General features: G+C 37.9%; 1 protein-coding gene across 1 annotated transcript in view; it reads right to left on the minus strand.

Moving 5' to 3' along the window:
• Nucleotides 1–548: 548 nt before the first annotated feature.
• TDRD9 (tudor domain containing 9) overlaps nucleotides 549–22,946 on the minus strand; it is a gene marked incomplete at both ends in the record, with an annotated part of 85,671 nt that continues 63,273 nt past the window's right edge. Inside the window, 16 exons of the mRNA XM_080344622.1 lie at nucleotides 549–644; nucleotides 1,918–1,990; nucleotides 4,763–4,872; nucleotides 5,944–6,082; nucleotides 7,015–7,111; nucleotides 7,272–7,381; nucleotides 7,769–7,839; nucleotides 8,838–8,984; nucleotides 9,438–9,698; nucleotides 11,672–11,761; nucleotides 13,503–13,715; nucleotides 14,356–14,467; nucleotides 15,746–15,913; nucleotides 16,648–16,748; nucleotides 20,211–20,318; nucleotides 21,280–21,396. Coding sequence (XP_080200748.1) covers nucleotides 549–644; nucleotides 1,918–1,990; nucleotides 4,763–4,872; nucleotides 5,944–6,082; nucleotides 7,015–7,111; nucleotides 7,272–7,381; nucleotides 7,769–7,839; nucleotides 8,838–8,984; nucleotides 9,438–9,698; nucleotides 11,672–11,761; nucleotides 13,503–13,715; nucleotides 14,356–14,467; nucleotides 15,746–15,913; nucleotides 16,648–16,748; nucleotides 20,211–20,318; nucleotides 21,280–21,396 — 2,013 coding nt within the window. The remainder of the gene's footprint in view (nucleotides 645–1,917; nucleotides 1,991–4,762; nucleotides 4,873–5,943; nucleotides 6,083–7,014; nucleotides 7,112–7,271; nucleotides 7,382–7,768; nucleotides 7,840–8,837; nucleotides 8,985–9,437; nucleotides 9,699–11,671; nucleotides 11,762–13,502; nucleotides 13,716–14,355; nucleotides 14,468–15,745; nucleotides 15,914–16,647; nucleotides 16,749–20,210; nucleotides 20,319–21,279; nucleotides 21,397–22,946) is intronic.

A 22,946-nucleotide genomic window follows, 5' to 3' on the forward strand; every position in this document is an offset into this window, starting at 1 on the left:
GTATGAAAAAAATTAATGAAAAAATAGTATCCAGTACATGAAGTTATATTTTGGATATGAACATAATCTAGATCATCAGTTTCTTTTGATCTCTAGTTTTCAGTTAAGAAAAACCCCAAATAGCTTTGTTGTATGGCTTTTTAAAAAAACTAATGCCAAAGAAAACAGGAAAATGCAACTTGCAGTTAAAGACAAAAAATCATGCCCTGTGGCTTCTGAGCTTTTAGACAGAAAATGAACAACTAAACCTAGATTTGCTTTGTCTTTCATGTACCTTGTGATAAACCTGCTCAGAAGTATAATTAAAATGAAAATTGTATCCTGCTTTAAGTCAGTTTGTTTTATGAATGAACTTGTCTGCTCTAGGTCAGCCAACCTTTGCTTTTTTTAAAGAAACCCAAACCTTTAACATATTTCAAACTGTATTTTGTTACACTAACCTTAGGGAACAGTCTTGCAAAACAGATATCCAAGGGTTATATAGAAGAACAAAAGTAATTTTAAAACTAGTTGTAGTATCTCTTCCTCTCCAAGACCTCTAGAAACACTTAAACATTCAACAGAACAAGCTTATGTATCTGATAAAGATCATCTCCTCTTTCATGTTGCTCTTCCGACTGGTCAATGATATGCTGAGAATCCACCTAATCAAAAGAAGCAAGACAAAAGTCAGAACATATTCTTAATGCTGTTTTCCTACATAACATGGTTAAGGAGGAGTTTTGCAGAGTTTTGACAGTTTCAAATCATACAGGCACTTCAGTTCCATGCCACACATTTCAACGTTGGAGCCATTACTATGAAATGCTGTATCTCATGGTTTGCCTGAGTCAGAATAATGTTCCAAAGCATCACAGGTAGTATTTTACATGATAGTGTACGACACACGTACTGAGATTTTTTCCCTGCTACATCTGAAGTCTGAACATGCTGATGCAAGGCCTATACATTAACTTGTTATAAAAAGCTAAACATCAATACAACTGAATAGGAAATTATCTTCATAATACCAAAGATAACTGAATTAGAAATAAGAAAATAGGAACACATGGCTTAAGGCAATACGTCACGACACACTCTAACGCCCCAGTGAATGCCCACTGGAAACGCGTGCCCTTGGTGCTCATTCACTGCTGTCAATCTTCTCAAGCAGAGACACCCAAATCCCCATTTATTCGCCTCAGGGAGGGAAAGGCACAGGGAGGGTGTGTGTAGAAATCTTAATGCTGCCTTCAGTAATTCTTCACCCCCTTTTAATTAAGAAAATGCACTTGTTCGTCAGTAAATCTAGTGGCCTGCAGAGGCCCTTAGAGAAAGAAAGGTCAGATTTCTAACAGAGTAGGAAGCCAGACTTTTCAACTTTACCAAACCTTCTTGGATTCTGAGAAAGCCACCCTCCTATCTGATCCCACCACATTCATTCTAAAACAAGCCAACATTGCTGTCTGCTTAAAAGAAAAATGCCCCTGAAAGCTCAGCAACCCAAACCAAAACTAAACCGCATGGCATTCAGATAAACTCCAAACAAGAAAAATTTATCCATCTTTTTCTTTTAGGGCACAACTGCTTAACAGAAGAGTACAAAATTTTAACTTCCAACAAACGTAAAGTGACCTTTACGATCTCTCTCAACTTAAAAATCATGAAGTGTTCTATTTGAAAAGACTAAATACTTGTATACACAAAATAAGAAACAAACCAAACTACCCAACAAACTAAATAGACTTTACAAAAATAAGGTATCAAGAGAGGCTAATGTATCCCCTTAAACTCTACTCTGCAGTGTTTTCAATCTCTTTAAAGTCAATATTTTTTTGTTTGTTTTTCTCCCCAGGCTCCAACAAGACATCCTTCCAGCTAACTGTACTGGGCTACTCTAACTTTTCTTCTTAAAGAGAATTATCCTTATGGCCTTACCTGATTCCATGCATATGGCTGCTCAAACCATGTAGGTGCAATTATCTCTCGAGGCTTTGATTTGCAGATTAAGCTGAAATTACATTAAAATAGCCTCAAATAAATACACTTGTATAAGATTAATTACAAATACAAGGAAATTTTTACATTGAATACAGCTGGGCATTTAACAAGGTGTCCTTGCTGAAGAGAACCTTAAATTTTCTTGCTAATCTCATCTGATTCATTCACTTCTCTGTACTTTGCTCCTCTAGTGTAAGAAGTCTAAATACAGACTTTCACAGGGACACTGTGTATCAGAAGGTATTTTCTTACAAATAAATTATTATTATTTTTAATTTACAAAGTACTAGAATGTGCAGCTGTCATTTATTCTGCATGTTTTATGCATGCTTACTCACTAGAATGTATAATACAGCTATTTTTAGTGTATTTTGTTTTGCATGACAACTCAATTACTATAGATGGTCTGTCTGCTCCAGTTATTTCCTTAAGCTGTACGAAGTACAACAGTAAAGTAGACTTTAATTAATTCTGTCTGGATGTGTTTTTCAAACACTCATTTTAGCCCTAAGTAGTGGTGACATGTTATAAATACAATTAGCTTTTGAAAAATGCAAAAAAGTTATTAAAGACTTCAGGCTACATTTTTACATATTTACTATTATTAAAATAGTTTTTTTTCAAGACATAAAGCAAAGTACAATCAGAAAAACATACTCAGAAGGAAGAAAGATTTTGCACAAAGAAAAAGATGACATAATGACAATAACCAGATTGTCTCTTGCTTCAAAAAGGTAAAAAAAAAGTGTCTGCAGGATCGTTGAAAAAGAATCAGTGGAAGCACAAAGATTTGGAGAGAAAACATTACCACAGAAAGGTATAAAATCCTACAGGTGAAAAAGCCCAGAAGGCTGACAAGGCTGAGTGAGTCAGTCAGCACCGAGGAGCTGAGCCAAGGGGCTGCACAGGCTGCTCCTCCCCTCCCAACCGGCCAGAGGAGTCCGAACAATCAGCCCAAAAACTGTCCTGAAGCAGCAGCAAGTATTCACATCTAAACAAACAGCAGTGACATTTTTGTGCCTTGCATTTGGCACGTTGGTGTTGACGTCCAAGCTCCTGTCACAGTCGCCTCCAGAGGTTCTGTGGTTTGCTCCGTTCTGCCTGTCTGCCTTCCCTGACCTCTTCCCACACTCATTACCACGAGTCACACAAGCCATCTTCATCCTGCTTTGAAGTCTGAACACGGTACCACACGGCAGCGTCCAAAGGCAACACACACACCAACTGGCCTGAAGTACTTGGACATAAACAGGATATTAAATATTGCATCAGCAGCACGCTTGGCAGCCGGTATTTTACCCAGAGCTTTGCAGACATGAAACACAAACACCTTGCCGTCAGCCTGCACTGCTTCTCCTGGAGTTGAAAACACAAGCAGCACCTCTGAGGTACCACCTTTGTGTAGCTGAACCACCTCTGCCTGGAAGAACACACAACCTGCTGCAAACAAGCTGCCACATCTCAGAAAGAAATGCAGCCGTGCCGCTGGCAGCACACACAGTATGGCACCAGAAATAATCACCTGGCTCCCTGGTCACATCCAACACGTCTGCTGGGCAGCTAACATGTAATGTGTATCTCCACATCTTCCGGATAGTTTATGCTCTTATTTCCAGTGCCTCAAAAGGGAAGGCTGACTCCCCCCTGCACTAGTTCATTTATTATGAAATGCATCACGCTGAATTTTCTTTCAAGTTTTAGAATAAGAAATATGGCACTTGCTTTCGACTGTCAGCATTGTAATAGCTTTTACACAGCTGGGGAAAAAAGTCAGCTGAGCAGGTACATTCAAAAACAAACACCTGAACACTCAGCATAAACAGCTGTGCTGATAATAATTTTGATAATCTAGGGTAAGGGCAGCTGAGCTTAAAAGCTGCTGATCTTTATCAGATGAGGAACTGCCTGACTTTGGCATAGTTACTTCAGGAAAGCTCTATTTGTGGAAAAGGTCACATTTCCTAGAGAGGAGGCCAATACTAGAGAACAGAACATAACTCTTAACTCAGAGCTAAGCCAGAGCTCTTTCTGGTATCTGTTCAGTACGGAGCCAGGTAAGGATGACAAAAGTCTCCTGATGGTACATCTAGCACTAAAACACACACTACATTTACAAACAAGGGAAGATTTTTCACGGCATGCTCAGCAGTGTCAGGCATTAGAAGGAGCTGTTACCAGGATATTTCATTGAACTGGGTCCCCTGAACACTTCCCACACACCAAGACTGGCTGCACTGACTCACAACAGCTTTTTCAGAACCACTGTTTCAGTTACAAGAAGCAGGGAGATGTTCTGGAAAAAAGGCATGTGGCCTGACTGCAATTCATAAATTAACCTGGGACCTCCAGCCATTAACTTAGCCAACACTCATCCTACACAGGGCTGTTGAGGGAGGAAAGGCAGCACACACAATTCAAATTTAAGGTACAAGGAGAAATAATTCTAAATCCTTCTGCACCCCTGTGTCATAGGACTTCAGTAGCTTTGTCATGGGTGCACAAAGCAAAGATACATCAGAACTAGTATCCTGCAGAACAGGTTTTACAGTCTAGGTTTTATGACTCCTTAGCAATCAGTCTTCCCTGCAGAACCAGTGCTTCCACAAGAAGTCTGAAGTTGTTGAGTGTACTGCTTTATAAATAAACAAAGTAAATGAAATGTATCATTAAATGAGAACATATATTATTTCCCCAAAGCCTAATCTCAGCTATGCTTCAAGCAATCATTTATTTTGTTTTTGCTGAGACTCTGAAAGAGATCTTATTTCTACATCATTATTACCATAGAAGTTTCTGACGAATGCTTTCCTGCAGCTGTGTCATTTTGTCTTGTACAGAATGCGCCGCACATTCTCGGAGCAGCTTATTAATGGCTATCCTTAGGATGTTTATCTGTAAAAATACCAGTGAGAGAATATAAAGCACTCTAAACCAGCACTAGTGCTGTATTATACTGACATGAAGGTGGCTGTGGCACCCACATCACCAAACTTCAACTGGAATATTATTAACATAAGCAAAACCATCTGAAACTTTAGAAAAACTTCTTCCTCCAAATGTATTTCTGCTGGTCAACTATATTGATGTTCAGTCACTTAATATCACAGTCTTCAAGGTTACCCAGATATGCCATAAAACACAGAGGCTACCGCTTGCCTGGACTTCTTCCAACACAATTTATTCTCTAAAAGTTTTAAAGGTCAGTTCATAATTTTCACATGCACACCAGTGTGGTGGTACCATTCTGGCTAAGGTGCCACGAATACAAACATCACACATACCACGTCAGTGCCTTCAGAAAACAACAGCTCGCAGATATTTGTACCAGCATTTTCACTGCATCCTTAAAAATCCTCTAGAAACCCCTGGCCATCACCTGATGGAGCTGCTCTGTACACAGAACTGATCAGGGCACGTGAGGTCCTTCACTGTCTAAAGCACATGTCAAATGCAGCCCACTGTCCTGCCGAGCAGAGGACATGGGCACACCTCCTCTGACAGATCTCTGCCTATGAGCTCCAAAAAGGCTGTAATGAGGAATACTGGGGGTTTTATTGTTTGGTTGGTTGATCTGCTCTGGGAGAATTAGCTTGACACAGATGATTTAACAGAGCTGCAAAATCAAACTGAAGACCGCAAAGCAGTAATGCTGGGCTGATCAGTAAAAACTACACTAATCTTAAGAACATAACTAACAAGTATTGCTATCTGATCAGTGAAAAATCTATGCTTTTGTTTTGAAAAGGGTACAATGTATTGTGCTATAGTACTTTATTTTGTGTATAGAGGGTGTAACTTTTTTCTGATATGAATCCAAGGTTATAAACAGGTAGTACATTAAAAAAAAAAACCCCAAAGCCATAGATTAAAACAAATTTTTCATATTAATTCTAAGACTTAAACTCTGATGCATGGAATTCTGCTTAATTCTCACTATAGTGAAAATTCTTATGCAGGTTTTACCTCTGTTATGTCTTTGACTCCAATATGCGCATCAAATGTCAGCTCCATGTCATTTTCTGGAAATAGTGGAGCCCCACAAGTCTGACTCCAACCCAAACCACACAGAACACCAGTAAAATCCTTTCTACATTTATCAACCCTATAAGAAAAAAAGAAAACAGTCTCATCTAGAGATAAAGAAGAGATAGACTTAAATGAATTTGACTAAGCCAGCTGAAGCAATATACAGGTGTTTTAAAGAAGCTAAAAACACCTGAGAGGCATTCACACCTAGTCATACTGCTTTTTAAAATACAGCGATGAAATAAAACTAAAGTTCTGGGTATGAAAACATAGAACTTAAAAAGAAAATAATACATTTGCAAAATGAAACTTTAAGGAAAGCCAGCTTCACTATGTTGAAATGACAGTTCACAGATAGAAGAATTTAAAGAAAACACCATAGTAATGCAACTGCCAGAACTCAGCTTTCAGAAGAATCATGTGAGTTCCTCTCCTCATATAGATTTAAAACTTGACAGTTCTACAGTTCACCTTCCTTGGCTTCCAGCACAGTTGTAAGGAGCTGTATTGCCTTGTCGATATATTGAAAGCTGGAGAGAGATTTTTTACAAGGGCGTGTGGTGATGGGGCAAGGTTATCTGTAAGGAAGACATTCTTCCCCATGAAGGTGGTGAAGCACTGGGACAGGCTGCCCAGAGGAGCTGTGGATGCCCCATCCATGTGAGTGTTCAAGGCCAGGCTGGATGGGGCTTTGGGCAACCTGCTCTGGGGGAAAGTGTCCCTGTTTGTGGCAGGGGGTTGGACCTGGATATCTTTAAGGCCCCTTCCAACCCAAACCATTCTATGAATATCATGAGGGTAGAGTGTTTCATAAGCACATGAAACAACTTACCTTAGCTACATACTATACTAAAACTGATAAAAGACACAAGAGTTACATGAACAGGAAGAGAATACCTAAATGATGAAAGCATAGAAAAAAGTCACCAATTTGTAAGGGTCCAAAAAAAACCCCAAACAACAATCAGACAAAAAAATCCCACACCACTTCTTAAAACACATGAATACCTGAGTTCTATAGCAGGAGCGAACAGCATGCTGAGCAGTGCAACCAGGCCAGGAATAGGAGGCATCAAAGATGTTTCCTCCAATATCACAGTAGATCCTGTTGCCAAAAAAAACCCCAAAAAACGGAAGAGTATCTATTGAAAATGAAACCTTAAAAAGACATAACGTAGAACTACAGTGAGATATTTACTTGTAGAACTATTCATTGAAAACTAAAAGTGTAGAGAAACTGTCCAAACGTTTTTATTGAGCATTACCACTTGCATTTGCTGATAAAAAAGCAGCAACCAGAAATTGCTGAAATGGATCTTCTGGAGCATCATGGACAACAACAGAGTTTATGCTTTCTTTCATCATGACAACTTTTCTGGAGAGGAAATAAGAAATATTTTCAACATTAAAAAAACCAAAAACGATACAAACATGTAAAAAAAGACTATTTTAAATTCACAATGCAACCTCAATAGATAGCAGTTACTGGCTGAAGATTACCTGAATACCATTTAGCAGGTGTATGTATGATAGGTAATAAATAATCTCTCCGTAAGAAATCACAACACCCCTAATAAAGCTATTCGTAAAATTTTACATAGCAATAGTGTACATATTAATGTAATTCAGGCCTGACTACTTCAGTCTTTTCAATGAATAAAAATTCTGTAAAAATCTGTAAGAGTAACTAGGATGGCTTTTGCCTATTTATTGAAAATAAGAGCTGAGAACATGCCTATACATCACAGTAAAAGTCTCATACCTGAACTGGGATGCTCTGGTCATACTGTAGCATTTAACCTCATAAGGACTGAATGGGCCACAAACTGTTACCTTTGAAAATGGAGAGAACAAATGATATCCTAGTTAGCCAGCACCTGGGTCTCTCCAAACCAAAATCCTTTATAAATGAAAATATGTTGAGCAACACTGAACTGATAAATTGATAAACAGCATTTTCATTTCAGCCATCTAAAAAAAACTTTGCTCGTTGAGGCACCTAAACAAAATGTATTTTCATAGGTACTGGGGACTGACAACTTTTGTCTGTCTTAAAAAACACAAGTTCAGACTTCACAGAGCACCTAACAAAATCAGATCATTTTTGTTTACATGAGCTGGTCTTTAATCTTGAAAACATCTCACTTTATCAAAGTGAGTAGTTAAACAGGATTACTCCTGTGGGTAAACTGCACATGATTAGGCACCTGAAAGCCTGACATTCTGTCAGGTCTGAAATGGGAAAAGAATTGTAATACACACGATGCTTAACTTGTAATCAGAATGCAGAACAGGACACACATTTCATGTTTTTTTCTCTTACCAGTGACTAGATATTTCAAAATACGTAAGAATAAATTCTGAGTTTGGAACTGGCAGTGAAAGAAACTCCCACTGTTTCATGATGATCAGTTACTGGAGTGTTTGCGGCATCACCTATTCTAGCTGCTTACCTATCGCTAGCTGAGGAAGATGATTTAACATGGTCATAATCTTGCAGTAGCTTATATAATGAAGATTATCACATGTGGAAACATTGTGCTCGGTTGTTTGGTTTTTCAATTTTATCTTTGTTCTGTAGAGGTCTAAAGTGCTGCCTTAGAATGTGTTAAAAGAGTCAGTTCACTCAGCTCTTTGGCTATACTTAAAACTTTGTTAAAACAGACTCATCTGCCACGGTAGTCACATTACAGCTTTCTACCAGCAGAAGGTAGAATGAACTATGAAATGCATCAAGTATGGTTTGGTTATTAAAGGTACTTTTAGTGATCATCTTGATTCTAATAAAGTAGGGTCATATAATGACATATCAAAATCACCACTCAAGTTACCTTATGGGTTGGTACACCAGATTTATTGTCAGAAAACAAGTTTAATGATCTTTCAATGAGATGCTTTTCTTCCTCTTTTGAAGGTACAGGCATTTTCCCTCCTTCCTGTACTTGATCAAAAAATGCCTCGAGGAAATCATGGCTTTGCTACATAATAATGGAAAAGTGTTAAAATCATGACATTTAGTTTTTCAAAAATTTTACAAAAAAAGGTGATATACAAAGAACATGGATACTCACATACAAATACAAAAAACTATGTTCCTATCACCTTTCAGATTATATGAAACATTAAAATGGAAGACAGTTAAAGCTATGAAACAGTTGCATTTTTTCAAAATTTCAAAAAACAGTGAAGCCGTTCAACTGATGCCATTTTCTCCTGGGAAACAGCTCTTTCAAAGGTGTCTCAAAGCAGCAATGCCACCAGCTAAATATGAACTATGCACACATAAAAATACATTGTCCCATTCAAGTATTAATCTTGCCTAATTCCCATGGCATTAGTCAAGACTTCAGCTCAACTTCTTGGGACTTCAGACAGCGTGAGCTGAAATAAATCAGTGTACAAAAAGCAGAAGCAGCTGACTCAATACATACTTTTGATTTGTACGATTCTTCCGCCGGTTCAGCGAAACATTCTTCAATAAGCACATCGCGAATATTCACAAGCTTATTGCACCTCGAGTAACGGAAGACATCCACGTACAGAACGCTGTGCACCACTGAATACACCTTCACGAGAAGGGAGTAGCCATTGACTAGCGAGGCAAATCTCTGGCTGGCACTGTAACTCCACCCCTCCCCACACACAAAGGATTTTGCAGATGGACGCATCTTGCGTATCTTGAATTCTAAAGCCTAAAGCAAAAACATTGAAAACAACGCTTGCTTGAGTACAGAATCAGCACAAATTCTTTCATATTCTCAAACTGTTTGAGTTAATAACTATAAATGGCTTCATAATTATTGCAGTGGCATATGTTCATTCCTAGGAATGCTGTGAAGCTACTGGCATAATTCCTTTTCCATCATTGGCAATGCAGCTACACACTACATTTCATATCACTTCAATATTGTACCTAAATGCTAAGGAATTTGAGCAAACAGAGCATAAATAAAAGATAATTGAGTGTTAATTCACCATCCACATGAAAGTATTAGGAGTGCGAAGATGTCTTCTCTGGAAAAAACTTACAATGCACATTTCTTCTCAACTAAGGTAACAGAAAACTTGGCAATACCACTACAGCTATTCAGTCCCTGGCAGGCAAGAGTAATTTAGTTTTCATTTAACCTCCTTCCACAAGCAGTCTGTAATTACATCTTTGAATGAATTTACAACGAATTTACAACAAAACCCCTATTTTTTTTCTAGCCGGTCATTAAAATTGGCCATTAAAAGATTAGGCCTCAAGTGGAAATACATTTCCCTCTAGTACATCTGAAGAAAAGAGAAAAAGGATGTTTTTTGCCAAAATTAATTCTACTCATTTTTTAAAATCAAGTATAAAAGAAAGCCAAACAAAATTAAACCTGTCAAGACCTAATACAAAGACGAGATAAATAAAATAAAACCATACTTCTCATTTTCATCATCAAATGCTTCAGAGAACAGGGTTAGTGTGATACACCTGTTTCAATTACCTGAAAAACATCTGAATGAGGACTGAAAAGCCAAATTTCACTTGAAGGCTCTAGTTATTTTGGTTGTAAATATAGCTCAAGAGAATCATTCTTCTGTAAAAATTAGCTATAAAGTCCCTCAGCTTTGTGTTACAGATCACTAGTTAATTATCAAGAGAGTTCTGTCTGAAAAGATCCAACTAAAGCCAGGAGTTCAAAGAACAGCAAAGCAGCACAAAGCGAAACCAGAGATTTCCAGCTTTGTGAAATTCAAATCTGGTATCTCCTACATATTTGTCATGTCACTAATGGTGTAGCAGTTTTAGTAGGAGTTTTGATGGAGCAAAAATACCCTGCCGAGTAACTGTACGTAAGATACTTGCCCCTGCAGACTTGTGCCACGCAGACAAGGAGGGATACTCTGCTGCCTCCTACCTGGAGTAGGAGCAGCCAGGTTTAAGCAGAGAGTAACAGATTAAACTAGTCCTTAATAGTTTTTACTCTCTGGGCTGTTTTCTAGGCTTTATAAACCTCTGACATTTGCTCAGAGGTTCTTTAGACTAAAGCAAAGCTGATCTGCTGCTCAGCTTGTGACTCCTGAGCTTTGCATATTAGCGGGCAATAGAGGAACCAGAACAACATTCTCCTTCTAGAGAGAAGTTCTATTTCTCACAGAACTGATGGACAGCAAATAAACCAACAACCAAAAGCAAAATGTGGCACAAGGCAGCTGTCAGAGCCATTTCTTCTCATCTTCTGCTGTTCCTGTGATTACAGGTGGGAGACAGATCCCACTATGTTGTCCCCATAGAAACAGGATCAGTTCAAATATTCAGTTAAAATTAAAAAAAAAAAAACAACCTCAAAATACAAACAATGTTTTTTACATCCAGTCATGCAGCAAGTTCAGGCTTTTTTCTTTATGTCCTCCTCTCTGGAAAATGACCCTGAAAACAAAAGGCTGGATAACATTTCCCTGGAATTAAATACAATGCAATCCAGTCACACACAAGAATTACTACTCCGTGCAAACACATCTGTGGAAAACATTTATCCACCCGTTAGTGAAGGTGATTTGTATGTACTCCTACTAGTAAGAGAGATGGTACTTACTTATTATTCTGAAAGGCATTATGATTGGAAATACTCTTGTCTTTATCAGACCAGACATGAAAATATTAAGCAACAGCAAATACCATCACCCCTACCTGGAAAGGAAGCTCTTGAAGACAGCTTGGAATATCTTTTAATCTGTTTAAAGGCACTTTTGATCTATTCCCATAATCCACAAAAAACACCTGGAAAAAGAATCAAGGGAAAAAGAATCACGAACATTTGCAGAGATTCCACAACATTAAAAGTGCTACTTTTAGTGGCAAGGAAAGCGACAAGCTAAGTTTAATAATTACACTACAACACAATCTTATCAAGTGAAATGGAAGCAAATTCAGAATCTGGAAAACATGCAAATGAAGTCATGTCAAAAATTACATGTCAAATTTTATCATGTATTATTTGATCCCTTGGCTTAAACATCCACTGGTAATGCAAATAACCTGCTAAATCTAGAAAAGGTAAATTCTCTGAAAGGCTCTAATTCTCTCCCCACAATTAAATCTGTATAACCTTGCTTTTTAACAGTGAGTGATACTACCTGATAATTGCTTTTACATAAGCAAAGGCTAACATGGGTCAGGTGACTGTTAATAAATGCAAAAGAGAAAGTGATGAGATTAGCACTGTTATTCACTAGTTTTCTGTGACTTTAAACAGATGACAATGTTCAGTATTAATGTTAGAGTGGTAACACCCAGTTCTGTTAAGAAACCAAGAAATTCGAAGGAGGAATGGGCTGGGCGAAGGTCAACCGTCCAACACACACACACAAAAATCTGTCCTTAATTGCTGAAAAGTATTGGACTGAAAAATGAAAACCAATCTTGAACTGTGGCACTAATTTCCATTCCTGATCTTGGCACAAAAAGCCAAAATGTTCTGATGAATTTGCTGATGATATGTAACTCAGGAATATAAACACCGATACAAAAGAGATCACACTGAATGGACGTCAGAACTCAACCGCAATAGTGAAAAAACAAATGGTATGAAGTAAAAGATCATATCCTCTGGAATTTTTAACATTTTCTGCTATAAACACACTGTTTTTATAAATTCTAATTAGTTGGAAATTACCAAGGAGACAGAACTGAGTATAAGATGCCAGGAGGTGGCCCATGGAAAAAAGCTATGAAAAGGCAAATGTGACATGTGCCACACATAGTATTTTCGAATGCAGGGGAGAAACACTGTTGGAAGAGGAATACTGGCATGATTGCACAAGCAGAGGCAGAACTCTAAGTACAGCAGCATGCGTAATTCTGCTTGTGAGGTCAAAACAAACTAGAAGACTGAGATAGAGACCAGGTGAACAAGAGTCAATGCACTGTGTGAGGAGGGAAAGAGTGCAGCTCGCTTCAATTAGCAAAGCAAAGTCCAGGAAGAAAAAGAGGCAAGAAACTGGAGGGGAGGGAAAAGAGAAGGAAAAGAAGAAAATCTATGTAAACCAGGGGAAGAAACACTGGCATAACAACAAGCTTAGATGAACTGGCCATGAATGGCTCAAAACTGACAATACAGTGGGGGCAAGAAACTTTTCAGATGGATCTCAGTATATTTATGAAGAAGTGATGGGCTTGCTGCCAGCAATACAGCACTAGGCTCTCATGTTCTCAAAGCTCCTGGAGGTGTTAGTCTTTATTTTCCTTCACTCTGCTTCAGCACACAAGACACTTTAACTGTATCAACAAAAGCGTCTCAATTTAATACTAAAAATGTTCCTGTGTTCTGGAAAAAACCTAATTCATCTATTCTGGCAACATTCCATTACGGTTTGATTTTAGTTCTAGTTCTACAGATTTCTTTATGGGGATAGTTATAATTATTATGAACACAGTGCTCTGTATAAAATAAAGCATAGCTCCAAGATTGTTAACTCAATTACATCCTACCAATTCAATATGACATAACACATTACTGTACCTCAGCAAAATCTCCACAAACACACAGAATACGAGCTCTATAGTATCCTCTGTTTCCCAGCTGAGTGAATGGTGCCAGACAAACCAAATCTGGATGTGGAGACACTGATAAATCCATCAGGTTCTGGTAGTTAATTTCAGCAGTGAGGGCCTGGAGTACAGTCCTGTTTTTTTCATCTATCCTGTAACCCCAGAAGTGTCCAACTTCTACTATCTGAAAGTATAAAATGCAGAAAATACCAGATTTCATATTATTTTATTCTTCTACATCAAATCCAGAACACAAATGAGCAAAATCCATGAAAGTATTCCTATTACTGACACAAACATAGAAATGTTCTCATACTGCAAAAATGTAGTGAAGCATTTATCTGTTATAATTTCATAAATGTTTATCTGCTGTGCAACTGCAATACTTTTCATTTAAATAGACCCCCAATATAAGCATTACTAAAACACAGAAAATTAAGAAAAAGATTGTTTCCATTTTCTAAACCAAATTTACATGCAGGAAATATAAGATATAGAGTAGATTAGACAGATACATACAGCTATGGTCATCTTTACATTTATGCCTACTTCCAGCTAACATTTACTGCCACTGAATCTCACATTTTGTCAAGTACAAATAAATCCCAATGTTTGACATTTATTTCCGACATGCGAGTAACATTAGCAAAGAACTACTAAAAATTACACCACGAATACTCTCCATAACTCTTATGGACATCTCTGTGCTAAAAATATTATTAGTGCCCATTCTTTTCATTTAAGCTTGTCAGATATTACTCTCTGCAAATTATCTAGGTACTGATTATTAGATATGACCCACCTCAGATGTGCAGCTTTCCTACCTCTGTAATCTTGATGCACAGCTGACGGTTTGGGATCATCTCTGACTTCTGTAAAGCACCAAATGAGATTTCCACAGGCTCCACTGTCTGTTTCTGACAATCCACATTTACTCTAAAAAGTTTAAGGAATAAAGATGCTAAATACTTACAATTACAACTCAAGAGTTCAATTTTTTTGCTATAATTTGCTTTGCAGCATGTCCCTAGAGCACTTTTATGTACTTAACTTTCACTTATAAATATATTAATTCAGTAGAATGTAAAAGGACCACACAGAAGCAAAATATTAGAGAGAAACTGTCTGAATTTCATTATGAGCAAACACAGGAAGATATACACAAAGAAGCAACTGTGCCATCAATTTATTAGAAAACCACAGAATAAAGATTAAATAGTGAGGCTTTTTGCTGTGGCATGCCTCCTAACTCTTATTTTTTTATTTTAATAAATTAAGTACACTACAGTGCAAAGGCAAATTCAGCATATATATCTAGCATATACGTATACTTAATATAGAATATTCCTTTTACTTGACAAAAGCTAAAGACTCTAAAAATTAGTCTTCCAGCCTAGAAAACTACTTCTTTAGTCCCTCAAGAACTAATTATCACAAAAATTTTAAGTGCTGTTTTGAGCACAGTGAAACTGCTAAAGTGTTTTATTAAAAACCAAGTACAATCAACTAGAAGGGAAATATTCTCCCATGCTTTAAAATTTCCAGTTTATTCCTGCCTTCCTATTTTAGATTTCTTATTTTGAAATATTAAAATAGCTGCAGACCAATCAGAATCTAGGTAGATTACCATTTTAGCAAACTGTTGGTATGACCTGAAGCGGAAAATCACAGACACCATATAAAACAATGAAACCCACCTGCCAGATTTTTCTGGCAAAAGCAGGTGTGGACTAAAGAGACCCACTATGCTGCATTCCTCATCAGCAGTTTCTGTTATGCCCCCCACCTTATGTTGCTACATATCCTCCCAATTTGTTATGCTCCTCCTCTCTCCCTTTCTTTAATGTCCCCAAATGCCACTCCTCATTTATTTTGGTTCTAGCAATGCCCACGTTGTCTCTAGCATGAACAAAAGTTACTGTGTACAACTCTATTTCCATATGCCAAAGGCAAATGATTAGAACCTTAAAAAAAAAGGACAGTGTGTATTTGGAGTTCTCTTAAACACGTTTAAATATGAAGACATATTTTAGACAATCATGTTACTTCCACCCCTGCACAAACGTTCTGCTTACTCAAAATTTACACATCTGTTTTTTGAACCTAATATGTCTTCCCTGGTGACACTTCCAAGGAAATTTTCACTGGATCCTACAAACCTCATTTCAACTTTACACTGCAAAGAAACCCATTTTCCATATGCAACACAATTACCTTAGAGATTTCACAGCTCTCACATCTGGCAATTGCATTTCAATATCGCCTGGATAATGAACGTTCAGCTCAAGAGGAATTTTCAGCTGTGACATCTTGACTGAGAGGTACACTGCAGGAAGGATCTTAAAGCCCTCCACTGGGTTACGGGAGAACTCCACAAAAGCCCTGTTCAAAAAAAAACCACCAAATAAAGTTGCAATAGATACCTGATGAGGAATCAAAACCCCACAAAAAACCCAGAAGAGCCATTTCTTCTCCCCATCTTTATCTTAGCAGGGCAGCAAACAGTAAATGTAGGTTCCCCACAAGCTTTGCCTACTGCTCACATGCACCTTAAAACTTCAATTATGGTGATGGTTATAAGGAAACTTTCTCAGAAGCACATGCCCAATTTACTGAGTGTGTTTAACACAAATAGAAAGGATGTGAAAACACATGCGAGTAAGAATTAAAAATTGGAAAAGGCGCTACATGAATTCAAGTTCAGGCAGCTGCAGTCCTAAGTTAGCCACAAGATTAGCCAAAACAGCCAGTCACATGCACTTTGTGCAAAGCCATCTGACTGTACAAATAAGCTGAATTCAGTTTATAGGTTAGAAATAAATACAGACAGATCGGCTGCAATTAAGATCCAGTGTTATACAACAGAAGAGACAAAGCAGAAGGCAGTCTCTTACTCAGCTGCAATAGTTTATCTAATGTTATTCCAACCAATGTATATCAAAGTTCAAACCCACCCTCCTTACTCTAGCCAATATTTTAAAAATAAATTACTGATTCTAAGGAGATGAGACGAAATAAACTCCTTTTGTCAGTGCACCATTGATAAAGAAACTGATTACTAGAGTAGTAACTGAGAATATAAGAAAGGCAGGATATCTGAAGTATTTTATACTTACTTTGATCCATCATAGGTAATAGATTTTACCTGCCCACACTGTCTAAACAGTGACTGCAACTGTTTATGGTATAGATATCCATAAGGAGGAATATTCTTCAGCTGTTAAGAAAAATAAGTTTAAATTTAGATACATTAAGTCATTTCAATGTATTAAGTTCAACTAAATAGTTGCCTTCATCCTTCACTTGCACTGCAATAGTGACACACAATCCAACCCCCAAATTCCAAAAATGCTATATAGTAAATTGAATTCAAAAATCTCAAAAAAACAGTAAAAATCAGAGTTTCGCTCCTAATGCTGTCCTACTACTTCAAAACCAGTAGATAAGTGTTTTCTAACTATCAATCACAGAATCACAGAATGTTTGGGATTGGAAGGGACCTCGAAAGCTCATCCAGTCCAATCCCCCTGCCGGAGCAGGAACACCCAGATGAGGTTACACAGGAAGGTGTCCAGGCAGGTTTTGAATGTCTCCAGAGAAGGAGACTCCACAACCTCCCTGGGCAGCCTGTTCCAGTTCTGGGCCCCTCAGTTGTTCCAGAAGGACAGAAGGACAGGGAACTGCTGGAGAGAGTCCAGCACAGGGCAACAAACATGATGAAGGGAGTGGAGCATCTCCCATGTGAGGAAAGTCTGAGGGAGCTAGGTCTCTTCAGCTTGGAGGAGACTGAGGGGTGACCTCATTAATGTTTATAAATATGTAAATAGTGAGTGTCAGGAGGATGGAGCCAGGCTCTACTCGATGATGATCAATAATAAGACATGGGGCAATGTGTACAAACTGGAACATAGGAGGTTCCACTTAAATATGAGAAGAAACTTCTTCCCAGTTGAGGGTGACAGAACACTGGAATGGCAGCTTCATTTGCAATTATATGTATTTCTTTGATATTTTTTTTCCTAGAAGCTGTCTGGCGTCCCTCTTTTTCCTTGTAACAGAAAAGCAATGAACTCCTACACCTCCTTGTCCACCTCTGGGAACTGGGCAGTGTGCATAGCCTGGGAAACAGGAGGAGCTACATGTTCTGGCAGAACTTCCATGTATTGAGTTCCTGAGGTATGGTGGCACAGCTTGCACAACTGGAGAGCACTTACAGAAGGATACGTGCTGCTTAGGGATAACAAAGAGCAACCTCCTAGTCTGCCCTGTGTCGAGGAGTTGGTCAAATATAAGTTGCTCTTACGTGGAGTAGGCAATGGCACAACCCAGCTCTTCTGGGTCAGGACAAGAGGTCAGTAAGGGTAAAAATGAAGTTGGTAACAGAGCATCCGTCAGTATGAAGCCGACAATGTTTAGGCAACGTGCAGAAGTTTCCAGACCACAGATCCTGCACCTTAGAGGGAGGCAATGAGCTCCCTGATAACCTGCTACAAGGGCTGGACACAAGCTCCCGGATTTCTGAAGGGTGTTGAAAGTAACTTCTTAACCCCAGTCATGAGCTGAACAGGGCTCTTCTGGATCTATGAGTGAACAATGTAGAACTTGCTAGTGAAGTGATAATCACAGCAGCCCGGGCCAGAGCAACCAGGAAAGAGAGGAGCTCAAGATCCTGAGGAGAAAGGGGAAGATAAGTAGCAGAATAAACATCCTGAAGTCCAGCACAGCACAGTTTGGTTTATTCAGGGAACTGGTAGGTGGGATCCCATGGGAAGCTGCAGAATCTCCATCCTCAGAGCTTTTCCAAACCCAAGTGGGCAAAGGCCTAAGCAACATGGTTTGAATTCACTAATCCTGCTTTGACCTTGTCATCAGTCCAGATGACTTCATGAGGTCTCTTCCAAATTGAATTAAGTGATTTTGTTATTCTTCTTGACTTTTAATCCTGAAACCACTATTAATTGCTGAAGTTACTGGAGGTGCAAGACCTTTTCAAACGCATTCTGTTAAGAATAACATTCCAGTTAAGTATACTGGGTTGCACAATGTTAAGTATAGTGGATTCCATAGATCATAAATAGCTAGCTATAATGGATTATGACTTTACCATGTAGGACCAAGGCAACAAGAGAGAGTCATGCATTTCACCAATTCTGTGAGCTAAACTAGCTTGAAAACTAACTGCAAAGCAACACAATCACTTTCTCCTACTTTGAACAGCTGTATCTGTATCTCATTCTTATCCAATCATCTCTCATAGGGGACCTTGCTTTAATATAGAATCACAGAACTCCTAATTAGCAAGTTCAAACTTCTGGACTTCCAACCATTTTTCAGGGGCTATACAACTGTCTATTCTACTTTTTGGTTGTTACAACCTTAGATAGTGAAGAATAGATTATTTTTAGAAAATCTTCATATGCCTTGAAGTTACAGTACTAAGATCAGCTGCTGGACAAAAACACAGCCTAGGTCTGACTGCAGAAACTGCCTCAAGACAAGATGATTTAGCGAGACCAGAAACTGGGAGGAATTATTGCCTTTTATATCTTTGGCACACACCATTAGGAGCATCATATGGCTATAAGATAAATCTCTCAAATTAAGAGCTTGAGGAACTTGCAGCACTTGTGCCCAGATGATCATTTACAATGATGAAAACACAGCAGCTACTTCTTCCTTCTTCAAGATAACAAGCAGTTGATATATGAACAGATCAAAAGTTACAGACATTAAAAGTAAATAGCTCGTAAGATCGAAGAGTTTAATCTTAATCAATGTTGCTGTGGCAAGACTAATCTTGTCTTTATTCCACAAGACTGGGTCTAGTCTGTTAAACAGGGCATTTTTTTTTTCTTCGATATCCTGAAGCAATGTTAAAAACCTCAAAACCATACACAAATGTGTTTGTGCACATGTTTTGCCATGCCAGCATCTGCTACAGTATAGAACGAGCCTTCTTGGGTAAGCAGTAAAGCATGAAAAAATTCCTCAGCAGCAAGCTTTTATGAGTTTCTCTCCCACTTTTTCATCTATTTTCTCTTGCGACAATACAAGTCTATTCTTTGAGGCTCACTGGTTTGTTGGTTTGCATTCTTTAAGCATAGGTCAGGGTTATTGTGCACTGTTATACCTAATGCAGGCACCTGTTTAAACTGTGTACTATACCACAGAATCAGCACCAGCCATTTCAAACTTGCACTTATTTTATCAGATAAAAGTATTCCTAAAAGATAAAAGGAAAGCAGAGTGCAACATCTGAGTAATCTTAAAGCAATAAGCAGGTATGCCATGCACTACCAAGTAGGAGATTACAAAAGAGTAACATTAGAGTTACAACAACACATTTCATAAACACTCACTAAAAAGTACCCTTGATAGTCCTGTTCTATTTTTCAAATCTTTTATTTGTTTTATGAAAATTGTTTGCCTGTACAAGACCAGCAATCAAATGCATAGAAGCAATTCTCAGTAGAAATTCTTAAACTGCCCACCCACACAATGTTTATTATATTGGAAGAAAGAGAGGTGGGTGAGAACTTGTTGAGTGAGAATCAGAGATAATTATCCCTGTCCTTGCCAATGACAGGAAAAAAACCCCACAAAAACCAAACAAACTTGAAAATACCACCCAACAGTATGTATTTTTATTAGTTGATCCTTGAGTTTCTTTTTAACATACCAGTACAGTGGTTTTTGGATCTTTGCCATCAAGGTCTCTCACAGCAACTACTTCATCGCATTTTCCAAAAGTAAAGTAGTTTGGATAGAAAGCACCAGCTATTACAACCTGAAATCAATGAAATATTTTGTAAAACACTGCAGATTCATATTCAATTTATTGAAAAGAGATACGTTACCAACATAAAGAAATGCTGATAGATCTTCACGTGAATATTTTTTCCTGTCTCTTTCCAGGAATTAATCTAATTTTGGACAAAACATTAATTCATACAAAATACTAAAAATATTCTTTTTATAAAAAGAGTTCAACTTTGGAATAATTTTACAACATTTCAATATTTTTGTATGCAGACTTGCTCTATGAAAACTGTAATTGTTATCCCTGATTTGAACAAATAAATTCACATAAATAGCTACATGAATCTCCTTCAGTTTTCATGTTACATCTTACAGTATTTAACAATTCAGCTCTGAAAAGTTCACTGCTTATACAGTAAAGCCAGTTGCCACTGAAACAAACATATAGGTCTGTGAAAAGAAAATCACTACTGATCAGTCCAAATAAGACAAGAAATTTAAATGGAAATTTGACAAAGTTACAATAGGTGAAAGACACTTAATTTCCTCCCCCATCTCCATAACTAACCAAGCCAGTGGTGGTCCAAATAGAGTACTCAAAACAAGAGAAAACATCATTTTCAAAACTGTTAGCTCTTGGCCTTCCAACACAAACCATCCTTCTCTAGAGTGTATTTGTGACTTCAACAAAGATTAGTCTAGATACGCAATTTAATTAATCTCAGTATGACTTGGTTTTATTTTGATGAACTGTCAGAAGCAAAGGGACAGCCAGATGACCAACTTCATGTGAATTCTGAACCATTAAAAGGAACATTAGTTGTCCTTCTAAGCTGTCAAAAAGAATTATTTTTTTTCAGCTGCAATCTTAATTTGCAGAGAATTTTGAAACACAGGTGTGATACTAGTTCATAAATACTAGTATATAAAAATCCAGTCATACATTTTGTAAATAATGGCTCTCCCCTGAAGAGTCAATAAAGCATTACCTGCAAAATGAAGCGTTGTTTGTAGACACTTTCCCGACCCAGAGCACACGGTTGATCATTAACACACATGTTAAATGCTCTGACTCGCCCCTTCAAGTCGTAAAATAACTCCGCCACCTGAAATTTGAACTCAAAGTTTCATATTAAACAGATCAAACCCATCCACAGATTAAAATAAAATCTGTTAGTAGAACTCTTAAACAAGTGGGCAAACTCCCTTTCCTTTTTAGCTGACACTAGTGTGCACTTCACTTAACGCAGTGTTGAGCATCTCTGCCTCAGAAAATTATTTCAGTACTGTGACGCAAGCAATTTTCTTGACATCTCTTTATAAAATAGAATTTTGTATTTACAAAGCATCTTATGCACATATCATACAGAACAAACTTAGAAAAAACTAGATAACCTTTTATAAGATGGTATAATGGTTCTGCATTTAAATAATCTTGGGTTTACATCTTAAAAGGTAAAAAACACACTAATACCAAGCTGGAGTTCTGCACTAACTGCAGCAGTGAGCAGACAGGCTGCACCCTCAGTTCAGCAGACAACTACAATGACTTTAAGTGAGACCAAATTCTGTCCTACAGCAAAACATGCTCTGTGAAGCTTTCAATCCTATGCACTTCCAAGCAGCTTCTGTAAGCAGCCACTGGTCCTCTGACCACGCACTGAGTGGCTTCATTGTCCCAGCTGATTTTGGAACAAATGCAGAAAAGCACAGTGCACTCAGCTGCTTCACATCTACATTCTCCTTTCTGCTGCTGTCAGTTTTAAGATACCAGAGCTCCTGTTATTTTCCTCATAGAACAGCTACCATAATCAGAAACCAGTCTGCGTGGCCACCTCAGTTCTGCAAATCTACTTCCCTACGGTATTACAGAATTAGTATCTGAAAGTGTGGCAGACAAAATACCCCAAATCTTCTCAACAGCTGTTAGTGTAGGTGTCCATTTTAAATTCCTAAACTATTACATCACGCACAACCTCTTCTTGAATTATCTGACATTGAGCCAAGAGAATACAAACTATCCAGGAGGCTGTCATAGAAAACTGACCCTTCAGCTCTCCAATTCTACACAATTTCCTTTTTTGTCATCTTTTTTCCTTGTTATCAGATATACAAGCTAAAAAACTAGTGGCGTTTCTTATCCAGATGGTTGCTTACTATGAAAAGTTTTTGTTGTTGTTTTTCCCTGTGCTTTTTGAACACAGGCCCTACATTGCTCAAGCCACAGGTAAGACTCGCTGGAGTAACAGGCAAGGCCGTGCTCTGCCTATCAGAGTTGTGAACAAGTTTTACTTATTTTCTGTCTCAACATATCACATCAAGCTTGAAGCTCTTTACTGATGTAGTTTTCATTAATTGCTGCGGTAATGTTAGCAACAAAGCCCCACAAATTTTCAGTGTATCTCAGAGACCTACGGAATTAGCAAATAATACTGGAGATCTCTTAAAAAATGTTAAAAATATGTTTAATGGCTAATAATTTTACACTACTTTGTGGATGGAAAATTAGTAATATGTAAGATATGAGAGGTCGGGCTAAGATGTTTATTCTAACAAAAGAAAAATTCCTTTTGTCTATAAGCTAGCAGTTTGTGACTGTTTCCGATCCCGACTTCTGAGCTAAGACCATACTGGATGTGTTACTCCTAGGGGCTCC

This window comes from Nesoenas mayeri (genome assembly GCF_963082525.1).
Source record: "Nesoenas mayeri genome assembly, chromosome: 5".
In the NCBI taxonomy this organism is placed as follows: Eukaryota; Metazoa; Chordata; class Aves; order Columbiformes; family Columbidae; genus Nesoenas; species Nesoenas mayeri.